Here is a 17,222-nt window from a genome sequence, read left to right as displayed (position 1 = left end):
AGAGATATATTTGTGTCTCTGTCCATTCATGCATTAATTCATTCAGAGGTGTTCTTGTGCCATGTTAAAATGAAACGCCAAATATAGGATTATGTCTGACTATGTGTGTGTGTCCCCGTGCGTGTGAGTGCAGAGGGCAGTAGCAGCAGTGTTGTGACAACAGTGTGAGCCAGGGTCTCTTCAGGGTCTTAGTGCCTGGCCGTTCAACCGCTGCTCTTAAGACTATTTTGAGGCGTTTCTGACTAATTAGCAAGTCGACAGTGAATGAAAAGATCAGGCCAAGGGGCGGAGAGGAAATGAAATGCGCTGAAGGTCACGAGACGGGTTCAGATCAGTTCATTTAGTGTTTACTCCCAATCCCGGTCTAAATGAGGTTAAAGCATGCAGCAGGGGAGGCAGGGGGAGAGCACATGCACAGCCACGTCTATTTGAATTCGCAGGAATTAGCTGATACTGTTCTGCACAGATGTGCTCTCCTGTGCAAAGCACCCGCCCACTCCCTGCTCCAAAACACAATTTCTAAAATAGCTTTTGCATCTTGTTGCTGACCAAGATGACACTCTGCTGTAGCGTAGGGTCAAGTGTAGTGTTTGAGCTCTAATGTTTCAATGACATTGCTCTATTAAGCCAGTACACTTGCTGCCAGTAAGTGGATGTTAAAGAAGGAGTTGGACTGATCACATCCTAAATTGCTTGGTTTATGTCCTTAGAAATCAAGGATACTTCAAGTTTATGACTATATAACCCATGACAGGAGGAACACCAATAACAGTGTTTTTTTAACAGTCTGGGCTTGAGAACAAAAATGTCTCTCTTGGGAGGGATGTTTAATTAAGACTGTGGGCTATGTAGTTACTGCTTTAGAGACACGAGGGAAGCTGTATGATAAATCACACAGGAGCACTTGATTTTGTCATTCATTCATTCCCAGGAGACTTGTCCCTATAGCCGTGACCATCACTTCTATATGCCTGATCCCTATATCTGAACCCCTAACCTCTTTACCCCACACTAAGTGAATGACCTTGTAGGAAACACATTGGTTTTAAGTCGCTGCAGTATGATTGTGAATACAGGTTTCTGATTAATACAAGAAAACACTCAGGGAAGCCAGCTCTGGCTTCCTGTTGGTTACCTAGAGAGATGGCAAGCCAAAAGGTCAAATGTCATATTAATGGGACAGACTGTGAGGCTGTCTGGCTCACTGTAGGGGAGGATAATCTATCTATCCTGTTAGGCTGCAGGCTGAATTTGTATAATGGTGTTATTGGTTTGGCTTTGCTTATTGAATTATCAACTCAACCTAAACCTCTCTCCGGGTCAGAAAGGCTGCATTTCTGACTCGATACATGGCATGTAAATCCCCCTCGTACAGTTTGGTAGTACTCGAGACTGGTCAAGGTCACAAGACCAGAGTTGAGACCACTTTTTGAATATATTATTTAACTGTCTGTATAAACAAGGAGTGTTGAATAAAGATGGTGAAGGTGATTTCAGCTCCCTAATGTTTGTATTTGTGTTCTTATAGAAAACAAAAATTCTCATTCATAAAATTCCCCTGTGTCTTTTGATTATTTTATGAAGACATTTCTCATAGTACACCTATACACTCACATTTATATACAGTGCATAGCAATGAAAGAGGTGAATGAAGAGGAATCTTCATTTGTTTTCTGGGTGTTCATATGGGAATGTGGACCTTTTAGATGAATTTGAGGAGTGCCTGCATGGTTTGTACGTTCCACTTTTTATCCAAAGTGTGTCATGCAGTGTGGGGCTCTCACAGGTCTGGTGTTGATTTGGTCTCATCCCCTAAAAGTCTTGGTCTTACCTCAGTTTTTATACACTCTAACTTGGTCTTGGTTTAAGTGGTTGTGCCTAGAACACTGCCACCTTATACTAATGTATTATTTGTACATATTTGTCCACATTTCTTTTAATTTTTAAAATTAAGTATCTGTCCAGCCTCTTTCTTCACCTTCATGTACACCTTTCATATATGGTAGTTGAACGGGCTCAATGATACATAAAGTAATATGAAATCTGAGCATTCTTCTTGAGTTAGCTCATCAGAATGTGACAGAACAACAAATGGAAAAAAGTGATGTAATTATTGCTTGTTAGACTGTAATAAAAACTTGACATTCCAATAATTATTTTTAAACATATTGTTAAATCAACAGGAGGCTTTTACATCACAGCAAAGATTACATAAGACACCAACACATTACTGTACAATATATCAAGCTAAACTGGATTACATTTTTGACTTTCGTAGACTGGATATAAGGATGTTGTCACTCTGTTTTTGTGTCAAAGTAATGTGTATATAGACTGACAGTCACACACTATGGAAAAACTAAAATAAACCACCAGCTGCAATTTATGATGTAAAAGACGCATTATGCAAAAAATTTATAATTCTTGGTTTTCCTGATGTATTTAGTTTCCTTTCTGTTTGACATGGGATTGCACACCTCAGAGTTGCTACAGCACTTGTTATGACACTTCCAGGCTTGTAGCTTCTCAACTGCTGTATCTCTCCATATAAGTGTTCCGCTGTGGTACAAATAGTCTTACCATGTGAGTGCTCAAATCCTCTAAATGGGCGCTTCACACAGTGCAGATTGTCACTTTTATTTGGAGTCAAGTGTCCCTTTAACCCTGGGTTCAAGTCCAATACCTGAAGTCCAATATGTGAAATGAGTAACTGGATTCTACTTAGATGCAGTGTCATTTTTTGGGCTATAGTAATTAGCTGTGTGTCCTAGCAGAAATTACTTTGTTATCTTGGTGTTGATATGATCAGAGAATCAACATCTTATATGTCTCAGAGCTTTAAAAATCCTCCCTGAACTCTTCAGCTTCTTTTTTATCAGTATCTCCTCTTTTGATCGGTTAAATTGAAAAAAAAAGAGGGATGGGAGATTTTACCTGGACTCACATCATCAGTATACTGCCTGGATGTAAGCAAGGAAACTACAAAAGAAAGAAAGGCTATGATATCAGTGACAGCATTAAAATTTTGAATTGGTGCCACTTAGTTTTGCTGTTTGAAATGGGCTAATTTGATGTGTTTGTGTTATGGTTTTAGTATTTTTGAGGAGTCTGATTTTGTTATGTGAAACTCTTGTCTTTATTACTTTCATTATGCCTCCGTGCCCACAACAGCCATAGCCAGAGGCAATGTTGTCTATCTGTCCATATGTCCGTCCCATTCTCAAGAACGCCTCAAAGGAATTTCTTCAAATTTAGCACAAACGTCCACATGGACTCAAGGATGAACTGGCTAGATTTTGTTTATTGAAGGTCAAGATCACTGTGACCTTGCATCCGTGTCATTTTCGTGAACGGAATATCTGAAGATAACCTTGAGGCGGTTTACCTCAAATTTGGCATAAACGTGCACTTGGACTCAAGAATGAACTGATAATAATCAGGTGAAGGTTGAAGGTCAAAGGTCAAGGTCAAGGTGACCTCATACAAAATGTTTTTGGCCGACTGTATAGATCTTCTGTGTGTGAAGCATCCATGCTTTCACAGACATGGATGTAAACCGAAAGTGCAGCTTGACTGGTGCACGGAGGCACCAGGTGAAACAACAAAGATATGATTGGTTATACTGGGATTTGCCATTCTGGCTTCATTGAGTTCAATAGAAGTGGCACCGAAGCCTGGCACCAAGGCAAAATTCAAATGCTGTCACTGATGTAATGACCCTTTCTCGTTTAAAAGTTTCCTTGTATGTGAGTGAGTGTGCATTCAGTATACAGAAAGGCCGTCCTCTCAGCTGCTCAGCTGGCTAAGTTGCACACAATGTAACCACAATGTCACAGACTCACAACTAGCTTAGGACCCGTCGGCCCTCCCCCTCCCTCAGCTTCACTGCCTCTCTCCACTTTACTCTGTCCAGTAAAGCAGAAAGAAACATCAAATATTATTTCTTAAAAGATGAAGGGAAGCGAGGGAGAGCGCGTGGGAACGGGTAAGGAGACAAGGGAGAGGAAACAGCAAGGCTTTACTGTAGTTGTGGAAGGAAAAGAGGCGCGATGAAGGTATAGAGAGATGAGGAGGAGAGAAAGAAACGGTGATTCCCTAAGGCGGCTAATCTCTCGCTCTCTGTCCTCATTCAGTTTTGCATCTCATTTTGCCTAAAAACTTCTGTTTCAAGTCCTGTGTGTGTGTGTGTGTGTTTGTGTTTGTGTGTGTATGTGTTTGATGTGAGTGTGTTTGTTCATTCACATATGTACAGTACAGGAAGCTCAGGAAACAATTACTACCACGCTGGGTGTACACCTGGACTGCCCCATGTGCTGACACATAAGGACTGTACTATAAAAATATCTCATTACACATGCACGCACACACACACACCCACTCACTCATACGACACACTCTGCTATGCTCTTTTATGCTGGTTGCAATTTGCACTAATCCTTCTTTTCCAGCCTGACTAAATCTTTTCTGCTTCTGAACTAATCGCTCTCTTCTTCTGTGTTTTTTCTTCCCGCTTCCTCATCATACCTCATCATCCCAACCATCTCCTTCCTCTTTTTATTTGACATTTCTTTCTTACTTTCTCTTGGTCCTTCCTCTCCTTTACCTTTTGGTGTCCTCTGCTGCTCCTCCTCCTCCTCCTCCTCCTTTCTCACCATAGAAGTATCGGTATCAAGAAGAGGAAGGGGCATCACCAGGTGCCCCAAAACTCCACCAACACCCCTGCCATCAGCACCCAATGGGAGTAGCAAGAGAGCTAAGGGACGGCGGGACCCTGGGGAGGGATGGAGGGACCCTGGGGAGGGATGGAGGGACCCTGGGGAGGGATGGAGGGACCATAGGGAGGGATGGAGGGCCTGTGGGGAGGGACGGGGGGACCCTGGGGAGAGAGGGGAGGGAAGGAGGGACGTGGAGGGAAGGAGGTACATGGAGGGAAGGGGGCACCTGGAGGAGAGAAGGAGGGCCTGCGGGAAGCATGGAGAGAGAAAGGGAACGATCACAAGGGAGGGATGGATCTCTGGGTCGTCACGGTGACCTGCGGGGCGCGGAGCTGGTTCAGGTGGCGGAGCGGCAGCTGTCGCAGATTCAGCACGTTCATGGATACGTCACTCACACACACATCACGCCCGCTCAGGTAACTAAGGCTTCAGCTCTTTCATGAGTATGGCAAACAACACACACACACAACACACACACAAACACACAGATATAACACTGTCACTGTCAATTTGTTCCCCATCACATCTTCACCATCTACCTGCCCGTCTCTGAAACACATACACGGCTCAGGGCTCACTCTTACATCATTTTTGCCCAAGAGATTCTGTCTGTCTATCTGTCAGTCTGTATGTCACAATAATTTTGCAGACAAATGATGCATATTTCAGGTCAGATGTCATTGCTGTTCTCTGAAACCTTCTGCTGATTTTTATATTTTGACTCTATTTTGACTAAGGCCCAATGGATCATTTTTGAGCTCATACATTTTGAAGTATTCATACATAATTGAGGTGCAGTGTGGGTTGATCATAATTGAAAGAACAGTCCTGTTTTCCTTCAGTGTTTAAGAAAATATTATTACAAACAACCTCTTAATAGTATCAAAAGAATACAACAACTTATCACTTGTTCTTGATTTGTTATTTAGTGTCTGTAAATCAATTTGGGAGGGAGAGTATGTTCCAATCCTAAACCCGTTTATGTACTACAAATTTGTTTTACCAGTTTTGTTTTGTGACAAATGTAACTGATTATGTTTAATGGGAAGAAACAGGGATTTTGAAACCAGAGGGTATACATCCCACATGTGGAAAGAGTGTGGCTTTGGTTAAATCTTGATACCTAAATACCTAATTTCTCATGCTTTCAAACACTGTTCACTATTGCTGCATTCAGAATCTATACGGAAGAAGACAATGGCTGTGCTTTGAATTTTTCTCATATCTTGAAATCAAAATCAGTTATTTTATCTCGAGAAAACGTATTTTGTTATCTTTAACTCTTACCCTTATCACAAGATAACAAAATGATTTTTTAGAGATGATAAAATCAACTTGTGACCTCGAGATGACTGCATCCAAAAAATATTTGGAGGCCCGGCTGCTCTCAGCTTCAGTAGAAATCGCATACTCTACCAAATATTTGTAGTATTTGTATTGTTTAACATAGTTTTGTGTCAGTTTCAGTGTACTTAATAGCACACGAGTATGAAATATCAGACTCAGCATATGATTATATTCAACTATGACCACAATCTCTCCCTAATCTGCTTTTTTAGTCTTGCTTTACTTGCTATGAGTAGATATTTTATCACAAGAGTGGAAAGTATAGGAAAATGAGATGAAATGTGTTCTACTGAGTATTTGCAAATACGATCATTTACAATTTTAAAAAATTGCTTATAATGTAAAAAAAGTAACTTGGATGGCATTACATTTCCTTCTAAATGCAATTACCATGGTACATTAACTGTATATAATTGTAATTTGTAGGTGACAGGGTTTTTAATCTTGTGTTTTGAATCACAGACTTTCCCTTTAAACTGACTCTAAAATGACTGCAGTCCTTTGAGAACCTTGGGCATTTGAAACCTTTTTTAAACACCACTGGATATACTGATAAAAATTATAATGCAGTCAAGCTTAAATTAAGCCTGTTTGTCATAGTCCCTGAAAAGATGACATGTCAGAGATAAAAGAATTTTAGCCAGCAGCAGTGATATGCTTCATGTCTATTGTGACTATGTCATAATTTATTCAGAGTTTGGTCTGATATCAGATATAATACCATCAGCTTCTATTTTTAAAGCTTTTGGCTTTTACTCAGGATGCAGCGAAGTGGCAGAGGCACCTCCTTTTTTAAGTTCGAGTGCAGACAGAAGCAAGGAGACCTGTTTCAATACGACTCCAGAATTAAAAAGGTCTCTTTTGAAAGTACTTAGAAGTCAAGGATACTGGCCTAAATTTCCTTCCATGCATAGAGCCTTTCTTTGTACCAGGAGAATACTTTTGCAGAACCGTGCATGCAGGGATTCAGCTGAATCCTTGTCCCATTTTTTAGTAATGAGGCCCATTACTATCTCTATTCTGCACTCGGTCTATGACTGTCTGGCTCCCTCTCTCTTTGTCTCTCTTTCTTTGCCCCCCTCTATCTCTCTCACACACACTCATAATCGCGCCGCGTCGCCTGGTAATCTTTTTATTTTGGTTGATTGGGCTGTATCTGTCTGCAGATTAGCGCTTACATCACTGTACTAGTACACAACTTTGACCACACACACTCTCCTCACATTTGTTTCCACGCTGTACACTCATTCCTCAACACACACACAAAACACACACCTCATTATGCCCCATCATGTGTCTCTTTTGCTGACTTTCCTCGCACCACTTTACTGTTATTTTGACTTGTTGTGTCTAGAGAATCATATTTATGGTCTTTATATGTGTTCGATCTAACAAAAGCAGGCCAAAAGTCCATTAAAAATTACATAACATTATGCAAACTAAGAATATCAAATTACTTACTACCACACTGAGTTATATGGCAGCAAAGAAGGTGATGAAAGGGCCATTAACACAGCGATTTTCCCTATGGTTCTCAGAAAAAAAAACCCTCAAAAACAAATCATAAGCCAAAAGAGGCTTTATTGTGATTTGAAAACAGCTGACAGACAGTACAAATAAGACTTCAAATTACCCAGGATTCCTTTGCTTCTTCAATTTTCTCTTGTTTTCATTGTCTACTCTCTTTTCAGACATTTTCTACCCCCACTGATATGTCATCCTTTCTAAATTCTGGCATGACTGATTATTAGTGTCTTACTTTCATTAAATCAGCTCTTACGTTGTCAGTAGTAAAACGTGTGTATGTGTATTGGGGAAAGTTACAATCGCCTTCGGCATGCTGCAGGCAGTTGATGCCGAGGAGTGTGTGTTAGTGGTGTGTCAGTTTTCCACCGAGTCATTAGACACTGTCATTCGTGTGTCTCTGCACTGACTCAGCTGTCAGTCACCCACAGTTCAAAGTTTGTCTCCTGGAGAAAGCCTTGGTCATAACTGAAGGTTTTGACACTGTGGTGAAGGAAATGTTGGTGTGTAGCTCCACCTTGTGGCTTCTTTTAACTTCCAGTCCATCAACATTTCAGTATTGGATCAACGAGGGGGCTTGAAAGGCCCATATGAGTGTTGATATTGATAGTTAGAATGATTTGTTTATCTTTGTATCCATCCATCCATCAATAAAGATTTCCATCTGTGATCTCTGTTGACTGTATGGCAACAATGTGCAGTAAATGTTTGTCTGTGAAAATACAGCTAAAGACATTTAGGCTGTATTCCTCATCCCCTTAGTAGCACTCAGGTACATCTCCAATTGCTTCATGGTCGTGGCTTAAGGGCGTCAATATTCAGGCCCACCATGACATCTTTATCACCATCGTTCTCGACAAACAGATCCATTTCAACTGCTCATCACCTGTCTGACTGTATAAAAGCTGTGATGAGAAACTGTGAATGTGTGTGTTGCAGTTGGTGTATTTGGGTATTAAGGCTATTTCAAGAACTCCTCCTTTCCAAATGGTGCAATGGTGTGCGTGCGTGCGTGTGTGTGTGTGTGTGTGTGTGTGTGAGTGTGTGTGTGTGTGTGTGTGTGTGTGTGACCACAGGTGCTGGATCTGGCTAGCTTCTGCATGACAGATGGACCCACCACCTTGTTCTCCCCATGTGCATGTTCCCTCTCTCTCTCTCTCTCTCTCTCTCTCTCTCTCTCTCTCTCTCGCTCTCTCTCTCTCTCACTGCACACACACGCACACACACACAAACACACACTTGCACTTTCTGCTTCTTGTACTCTGTAATTTATCTTAAGTGCACATTTATGTTCACTTTTCAATACATCATATAAATAATACATAAATATAAAATGTAATGTGTTGTGACGTAACATATACATATTTTTAAAAATAGAGCACTGAAGACTTCTCTTCTTCCTCTTCATCTGCTCAGCCCAACGAAGTCAAAATGCAGATGTGGTCAAAATTTTGTTAAAGTCAGAATCTTCTATTTATATATTTCTTTTTTACATGTTTTTGCAGAATATTGCAAAATATTATGCCATAGAAATGTTAAAGAAACAAAGAAACAAAAAACGTATATAACTAAACCACAATGACTACGCTTCGTCTAGTTGAAGTTAGAAAGAATGAACTTTTATTTTGAAGCTCCAATATATCACCAAGAGTTTGTTATTCCATAAGGCAGTGGCTAAATCCTATATATAGAATATACTAAAACAAAGAAAAAAAATTGAAAAACACCAGATAAACTAATCCTGCTAAAAGCTGAGCAGCCTTGTTTGGATGCCCCTTGCATTACACAAACACAGGCTACATTATCTGATTTTATCTGACGGCTCCCTTTTTGCCTATAAAAGCATAACATTAACAATTTACAGCTCATGTAACTATTACGCACTTTACTAAGTGACCTTAAAGGTGTGTACGATTAATGGAATCTAGCAGTGATGTTGCAGATTGCAACCAACTGTATATTCCTATGGTCACCCCTGCCTATGGCGAACCTATGGTGGCCTTCGGGTAATGTAAAAACATAAATTGCCTCTCTAGAGCCAGTGTTTGATTTGTCTGTTCTGGGTTTCTGTAGAAACATGGTGTTGCAACATGGCGGACTCCATAGAGTGCTCACACAACTTAGTTTCAGGTGATTATGCACCAAGGAAAACATACTTATGAATATTTCATTCTAATCCTGCCAATGGATCCCCCTAAATCATAATGGAGCTTTAAAACTTTTCCCTTTTTTCTCAGCTTCACTTTTTTGGCAGTTACTGCTGTTTGTATTGTCTGGCCAACACATTATCTTCTGAATATTTGAGTTTAATGAATTAACCCTCAAGTCTGAATGAGGGGATCTAGAATATAGGCAAATATAGACAACAGCTGTGGACATGTATAAATGTTATGTGACAGACAGCCACTTTTGCAATAATCAGACTGCAGTACATCTTGTACATATTGTGAGCCACAGTGTTTGTACGTGTGTGTGAGTGTGTGTTGCACCATGCTGAGCTCTGTCTGTACATCGTAGGTAGAATCACCTGAGGTTCCCTTTGATGACGAGGCGTGGCCTCACCCAGAGGGAGAGAGGCTGAACGAAGTCCCAGCCCCGCCTTTCTCTTCCCTCTATTCACACAGTCACGCCTACTACCAGGTAATCCTGCCTCCGAGCCCATCGCATGCGTTCGTGGCTTTGTTCGTCTGTGACATTGTTATTTTTCAGTCGTGTCTCGTCTATGAAGTTCCGCTTATATGAGCATGCTGTTCATTTTTTTTTTACACCTCATTCATTTCAGTTTTGTGAGAAAGTTCTGCAGATATCTTAAGACCTGTGAATTTGTGGGAATTGTCGCATCGCTTGAGATTCACAGAAAACCTGCCTCAACACCTCACAAACATTTTAGCATCAATAATCTGTTAATAAGAGAGGCAACTTTAATAGGACACTCTGTGCAAATGCAGCTAAAGTGCCAGATGTCTCAGTGGCAGATGGTGCAAGGGAAGAAAACTGAAGGAAAAATAACTTCCAACATGTTTATATTTGTATAAAAAGGAGACTGGAGGGGAAGCAGCTGAGAGCGAAGGGATTCATTTTCAAATATCCCCTTAAAAAAGATTTATAGTTTAATTTAGAGAAGAAGTACCATTAAAATATATATATCTGCTATGTTTTTTATGGTAATAATACTTTGTAATATAATTGATTTTACGACTATATGATTGTTATACGGACATTAAAAAGAAAAAAAATACACATAGCATTACTTTAAGATAATATTTCTGCAGTATGCTCACTCCGCTTTTAAATAACTTAAACCTACTTCAACATAACCTCTTTACCACACTAATCTCCTGACGCCAAAACCAAAACACAGATTCATTTTTCTTGTATCTTCTAGTTGTTTCTCTGAAGCATGTGAACACAGAGCATGCTAATGCTGTGATGTTTATTTTGTCTGACGCGACAGTTGGTGTCACTTTGTACTGTGGACATGTTTCAGCATGAATGTGATTACACAAGAAATAAACCTGTGTGTTTTCACATCATCATTTAATAATCAGAACTAAATGTAATCTAAAAGCATCATAAATAATTCATATTGGGCTCCTACTCTTTTACCCACCATCTAGTTTGCTGGCTGATAATATCTGCATTTCTGCTGCTTTTGTCTTATTTTAGTCTGTATGAGGAATATTTATTTGGAAAAAAGTAAATAAGTGATCAATGGTGGAATAAATTTAGATGTAGTTCCAATTTATAAACTGTTGGAGGCAGTAGAGGCAGAGGAATAACTAGTGTGGGTCTTTCACAAATCAAGATCTGAGTAAACTGAATAAATCAGACTGTTAAATTGGAAGTATTATGACTGAATGATTGAATATTGCTGGTAAAGAGGCACAATAAATGAAATAGCAGAGCTTATTGTTATCACTATTGACAAATGTGTTACACAGTTTATGGCAGAGTGAAGAGGAAATGCAGCAGACCCTGCAGCAGTATAATTGACTTTGCTTAAATAACATCATCAACAAAAATTTATACCTACTGCAGAGACTGACTGATGAGAAACAATATAAAGTCACTTGCTGTATTTCTATCACACACAAACAGTAAGACACACATAAGCCACTCAGAGACCTTAGTGGCTCTTAGTCATTAAGCTAATGCAGATAATTAGGAAGGAAGGAAAGACAGAGAGGGTCAGGGAGCGGCATGAGATGGGATAAAGAGAGAATTACAGGCAGACAGACACAGAGACAGAGGGCAGATTTGTTGCTGGATGTTAATCAACCTGTCAGTCGGCCAAATCAAGCCTCCTCAATGAATCTCTTTACCCTCCTGCTGATACCATAATAGAAATTAGGAGTCAATAAGACCTTTACGCTACACTTACTGTAATGTCTGACAGGTGTATAGTGATTTCTGCCTCAGTATGGACGGACACGGGACTCAGGAGACAATTCATGTAGTGCACATTTGCATTAAATAGAGTATTTTTAACAATTCTCTTTGATTTTGATTGTCTTTAAAAACTGTTTTGGATCTGGCTTGTCATGATGGACTGGAATCATTGTGTAGAATAACAGTATAACATAAAGCAACAGCAGAGAACTAGCTTGACCAAAACCCTTAGGGAACTGAGCAGCTTATAGTTATTTAAATATTTAGAGTCAAAATATTCAACCATTCATATGTCTTCACCCTTAAAGTAGGGTAAAGATGGGGAGTCATGTTGCTTTTTTTTCTTTGGAGGAAAATTGATTTCAGATGTTTAAACCTACAATAACTGATAACCTGGCCACTTGGGGGCAGCGAAATCTGACCGATAAAATGACCTTTTAACCTGATATAGTGGATATTTAAGCACTGAGCAAATAACATCTTTCATTTAGATTCATGTCTCTTGCCACCTAGTGGATATAAATTCTTTATTCACTCTCCTTTATGCTCTGTTTTGATCTCTAACAACTCCTGAGGGAGAACCTGGTCTCAGGGCACCAAAATGCACCATAGGTGCCATTGTGAGACAAGCTGGGCTTTCAAGCAGCGCCAATGTAAACCTGTCCGTGTCAGTATGAGACTAATAGAACGGATAAAGTTTACAGAGCACAAAAGTGTATGTAAGGCGGGTCGGAGTGGAAGTGGATGGGTCCAACAAGCACAGGACTTTGACCAAAGAGACCGTTGTTTGTGTCCTGTGTGAAACTCAAAGTCAACTAGTTATTTTGTCACATCAGTCATCCGCCATGTGAGTCAACTGACGTCATCAACGTGAACTACGATCTTTTCCTAACCGTAACCAAGTACCTTGGTGCCCAAACCTAACTGCTGACCCCTTCTGACTTTCCATGAATGCCTTCTATGTCAAGATACAGTGCAAAAGGCTGCCCTTGGCATCGTTATAGTGATGTTGGGTGCTTCTGCTCAAGCGTCAAAATATAAAAGATATAAATATAAAGAATGAGATCACGTTGTAATGGAAATATCCGGCTCTTAATACCCAAGTATGATCACTAGCTAGTTGCTAACTTTTCCCGTCTGCCGGACAGGTGATGCACATTGGATTTTTTCCTCTTGTGGGTAAACCAAACCTGCGAGGTTGGGGCTAAATAGCTAAACAATGAGCTGAAACATACTATAAGCTTCGTAGAGCAGAAATGGATGGTAATTATCTGTGGATCATTAATACTGTATAAAAAAATTAACATAGCTACTTTGACGTCACACATTGGTATGTAGGCTGCCATTTAAAAGCCTCGAATTCGGCATTTTGGCAGTTGCCATCTTAGTTTTTTTGGAGCCAGAAGTGACCGTATTTGGATTAGAGGTTGGAGCTGTGGAGAAGGGAGGGCTGCGATCCGACTCACAGACTGTGGTGATGCATCGAACAGACAGCCTGTCACTAAAGGGGCCCTGCCCTTAACTATGCACAACTTTGGGAAAACAATTGAATCATAAAAAAAAAAAAAAATCACCCCCTGTAAAGTTGTCATGAATTTTGAAATTAGCTTTAGAAGGTAAAATGTTTTGGGGTTTTTGTATCAGGCAGTTAGCTTCATTTTTCAGCTCTGAGGCTGTGGCTTGATTCACCACTACAAGCAACACCATTCAAAATACACTAGGTACTTTGATCTGTTGGGATTATAAAAATATTGTGCAAAGAATAACCTGCCCTGTCCACTCCCAAACACAATCTGAGAGGCTAAATATCTGACCTGGTCTATTGGGAGCTGGTGCTTTGCTTGCTCTGCTGTGCTTTATATCTCCTGTATTTACCAGGGGAGCTTGACATAGCTTTTCAAAATGGCCCTTATCTGAATCTGAAAGGGATCTAATGGAAGAGCTGGGGAGGAGCCAAAAAGGTTAGGAACCACTAGAATAGACCGCAGTATGGATCTGCGTGACAGCCGTTTTACAGTGTTTCCAGCTGCACCAGTGTCCATTTATGGTTGTTGACAATACAAAGTTGATATTTATGAAGATTTTGAGCCATGTTAAAGTTGAAGGCGAGCTAAGACAGTGTGACAGGGATATGGAAGTAGACATTATGTTTTGGTTTTGGTTGGCCACCTTGTTCACCAAATATGTTATTATTTCAGATTTTACTGCTTCTAAACTAATAAGAGTTCAGTCAGTGCTAAAATCAATAGGATTGAAGTCCGTGTTACAGCCAAACATACATAACTGCATTGTTACTGGGTTACAGGGTCAGACTGTCTGGTGCCTGCTGAGCTGGTATCCAAAATAGGTTGTGGGTCAGTCTGTGGTGGGACCACAGCCAGGGCAGGAGAAGGAGCAAATCATTTGTTAAAAAAGTGGACACAGCATTTGTATGCTGGCCTATCTATCAGTAACCCGGCATACCTGTAGAGGATGGAAGGGCAAAGTTGGCTCTCTCAGCAGTCAGACATTAAACATGCATGATGTGTGCTTTTATTTAATTGGTCCTGAAATATTAATAGAGCCGGCATTCACTGGCTGACATTTGACTGGAGAGAGAGAGAGAGAGAAGGAAAAAGTGAAAGAAAGAGGCACACAGAGACAGGCTTAGTTGTGATATAGACAGTGTGTCACTGGATTGTTGCTGTGTCAGCTGACATGTCAGAGTATTGTATTTTTTGTCATGGTGGCTAGCTGCAGACACACTGGCTGTAGAGTGACTGGCAGATGCTAATGATACGGTTCCACTTGTAATTTATGTTAGCTCCGATGATAGCTTCTTACAGTGTGTTCACATCGCGGGCGATGTGATTGATGTCTTGCTCTATCCTTACTGTTTGTGGGTGTTGTGAGAAGCTCAGGTTGTTTCAGTGCTGTGCTCTGCAATTATCACACTGCATGTGTTGTTTTAAAGAATTTGTCAACCAAGAAGAATTTATCCATTAAACTGCTATACACAGCTTTTATTAGCCAAGCCAAGAGTGTGCCTCCAGGGAATGTCAGTCAGTCTACCTCTTTGGTCCAGACTATATCGAACAAGTTATTAAGTGAAATGTCTTGATAACCTTTTGATAGATTGCCATGAAATTTGATACAGACGTTCATCCTTGATGATAAATTATAGCATAATAGCCTTTGTCAACTGCAAATTTACACGGAGTGCAATCATTAGGCTAGAATTGTATTGTATCCAATATATTGGTTTATGACCAAACATTTGCAAAATCAATAACATTTCCATCAGCCAGATATACCTTATGTTACTGCTAATTTGCATGATAACAATCTAAACAATGCATACTAAACATGTAACACATCAGCACATTAACGCTGGTATTGTGGACATGTTGCTGATTAGTCATTAACTCACAGGGCCACAGGCTTTTGGGGCTTGATTTTGATTCATTTTGTATTTGTGTCTTGTATTTTTGGTGTTTCAAATAAATTGATGGGAATTATGTGTGAATTGTTGAATGGCTTGAATCACCAAATTATAGATCAGAAAATATATGTACCTGAATTTTTAAAAAAACATTTTTATAAACCACCATTTGCACATAATAATGTAATGGATATGTTCAGACTGTATGTTTTGACAATGCTGTGGTTAATGTTTAGGCACAAAGGACACTTGGTTATGTTAGGAAAAGATCATGGTTTGGCTTATAATAATCAGTTTTGGTGACACAATTGATGCTGGTAATGCAATAACCTGTTTTGTTATTTGTTGGTCTCCAACAGCTGTTTGCAGCGGTCTGCAGCTTGGCAGGTGCCTTGCTATGTGTTGCACTATCCACCCCCACCTACCAATAACGAAATCAGCTCACATATGTAAACAGAACCACCTCAGTTTCAAAATGTTGTTATGATATGTATTAAACATACAAATGTAACGTAACCGTGGTTTGCAGATATGTACAATGCTAACATTTCCTTCTGGAAACTAGACCATAATGGAAATTACTCACTTAAAATCCACTTTTCCCCCCACAAGCTTTCCCATTTTGCTCAGTGACTTTCTTATCAAAATGATAATTAAGCAGTAACTTTATGAAGTAAGCCTGTTAATATATGTAGCCTTTGTAGTCTCAGCGCAGCTATTTTATATTCAAACTGTTAAGTGTTAGTCACAGAACCCCTTTGTAGAAGTGATTCAAACCAGATTAGGGGGACACTTAAAATCACTCTCACCCACTCTCGTTCCCTGCCACGAATGAGGCAGGTCTCTTCGTATTAGGTTTAATAAAAAAAATGTAAAAAGCATAAGAAATCTCAGTGACATCTTTTTAGATCTTTGCAAACAACGCATTAGTCAGCCAGTACCAGGTGTATTTCAGGACTCAGAAAGCTGTTGCCATAGTCACAGTTCCCAAGGAAACGTAGGAAGAAGCTGTGACAGGGGTCCTGCTCCACCTGTGGCTAATCCTCAGGGAGGCGAAGATAGCTGTGTAGGCTAGCTGTACACCTCAGGCGCTGGGCTGTACTGCAGGAAATGGCTGTGTTTAGTTTGTGTGAACTGGTAATTGGAGCCACTCAGAGTTACCTGCCTGATGAAGCTAGGTGCTGCAAGACTGGTTGCTCTGTATCTTAGCTTGCCTTTGGCCCAACTGCATGCTAAAGCCTCTGGGCCTTTATACCATGCTTGAAGCATGCTGCGAGGACACTTGCTTGCTCGGTTGTCTACTTTCTCCTCTCCTTTCTCCTGTCTTCTCTTTTCTTTTATCTCAGTTGGTGCCCGGCAACAGCCTGTTGTTTTCCATTCTGGAGTCGTGCTTTACGCGTGTATGTCTCTGTGTGTGTATGTTTTTGTGTGTGTGTGTGTGTGTGTGTGTGTGTGTGTGTGTGTGTGTTTTGTGTGCGTGTGTGTGTGTGTATGTGTGTGTGTGTGTGCATGAGTGAGAGTGAGTGAGAGTGTGTGGGAGAGCTGGGTGCTGCAGTGTCTGGAAACAGCCTCAGGAGAAGATCTCTCTCCCGCACACACAAACACACATGCATATATAAACAACAAACTTAAATAAAACTGATTAATGCATGCACTTTGACACTCACACACATACATTCACACACATACACATATACACACACACACACACACACACACATACACACATACACACCCACACAGATTAGAAGCCTACTTGTTGGTTCAGTGCTTTGGTGTGAATTGTTGTAACTGGGTGTAACTGGGTGCAAGTCTCTCTCTTATTT

At 40.3% G+C, this 17,222-nt stretch overlaps 1 protein-coding gene across 3 annotated transcripts in view; it reads left to right on the top strand.

The window, feature by feature from the left end:
* Positions 1-17,222, top strand: part of LOC121964149 (disks large homolog 1-like) — a 136,926-nt gene that overhangs the window by 30,338 nt on the left and 89,366 nt on the right. For 2 of the 3 annotated variants that reach the window (XM_042514371.1, XM_042514374.1), the window contains exon 5: positions 10,104-10,226. The exons of the other annotated variant lie outside the window; for it this stretch is intronic. In XM_042514371.1, the coding sequence (XP_042370305.1) occupies positions 10,104-10,226 (123 nt within the window). The remainder of the gene's footprint in view (positions 1-10,103; positions 10,227-17,222) is intronic. 3 annotated transcript variants of the gene reach the window in all.

Source organism: Plectropomus leopardus, chromosome 3, assembly GCF_008729295.1.
Source record: "Plectropomus leopardus isolate mb chromosome 3, YSFRI_Pleo_2.0, whole genome shotgun sequence".
NCBI lineage: Eukaryota > Metazoa > Chordata > Actinopteri > Perciformes > Serranidae > Plectropomus > Plectropomus leopardus.
Note: the sequence above shows the minus strand (reverse complement) of the source record. Positions and strands in the feature narration are given on the sequence as shown.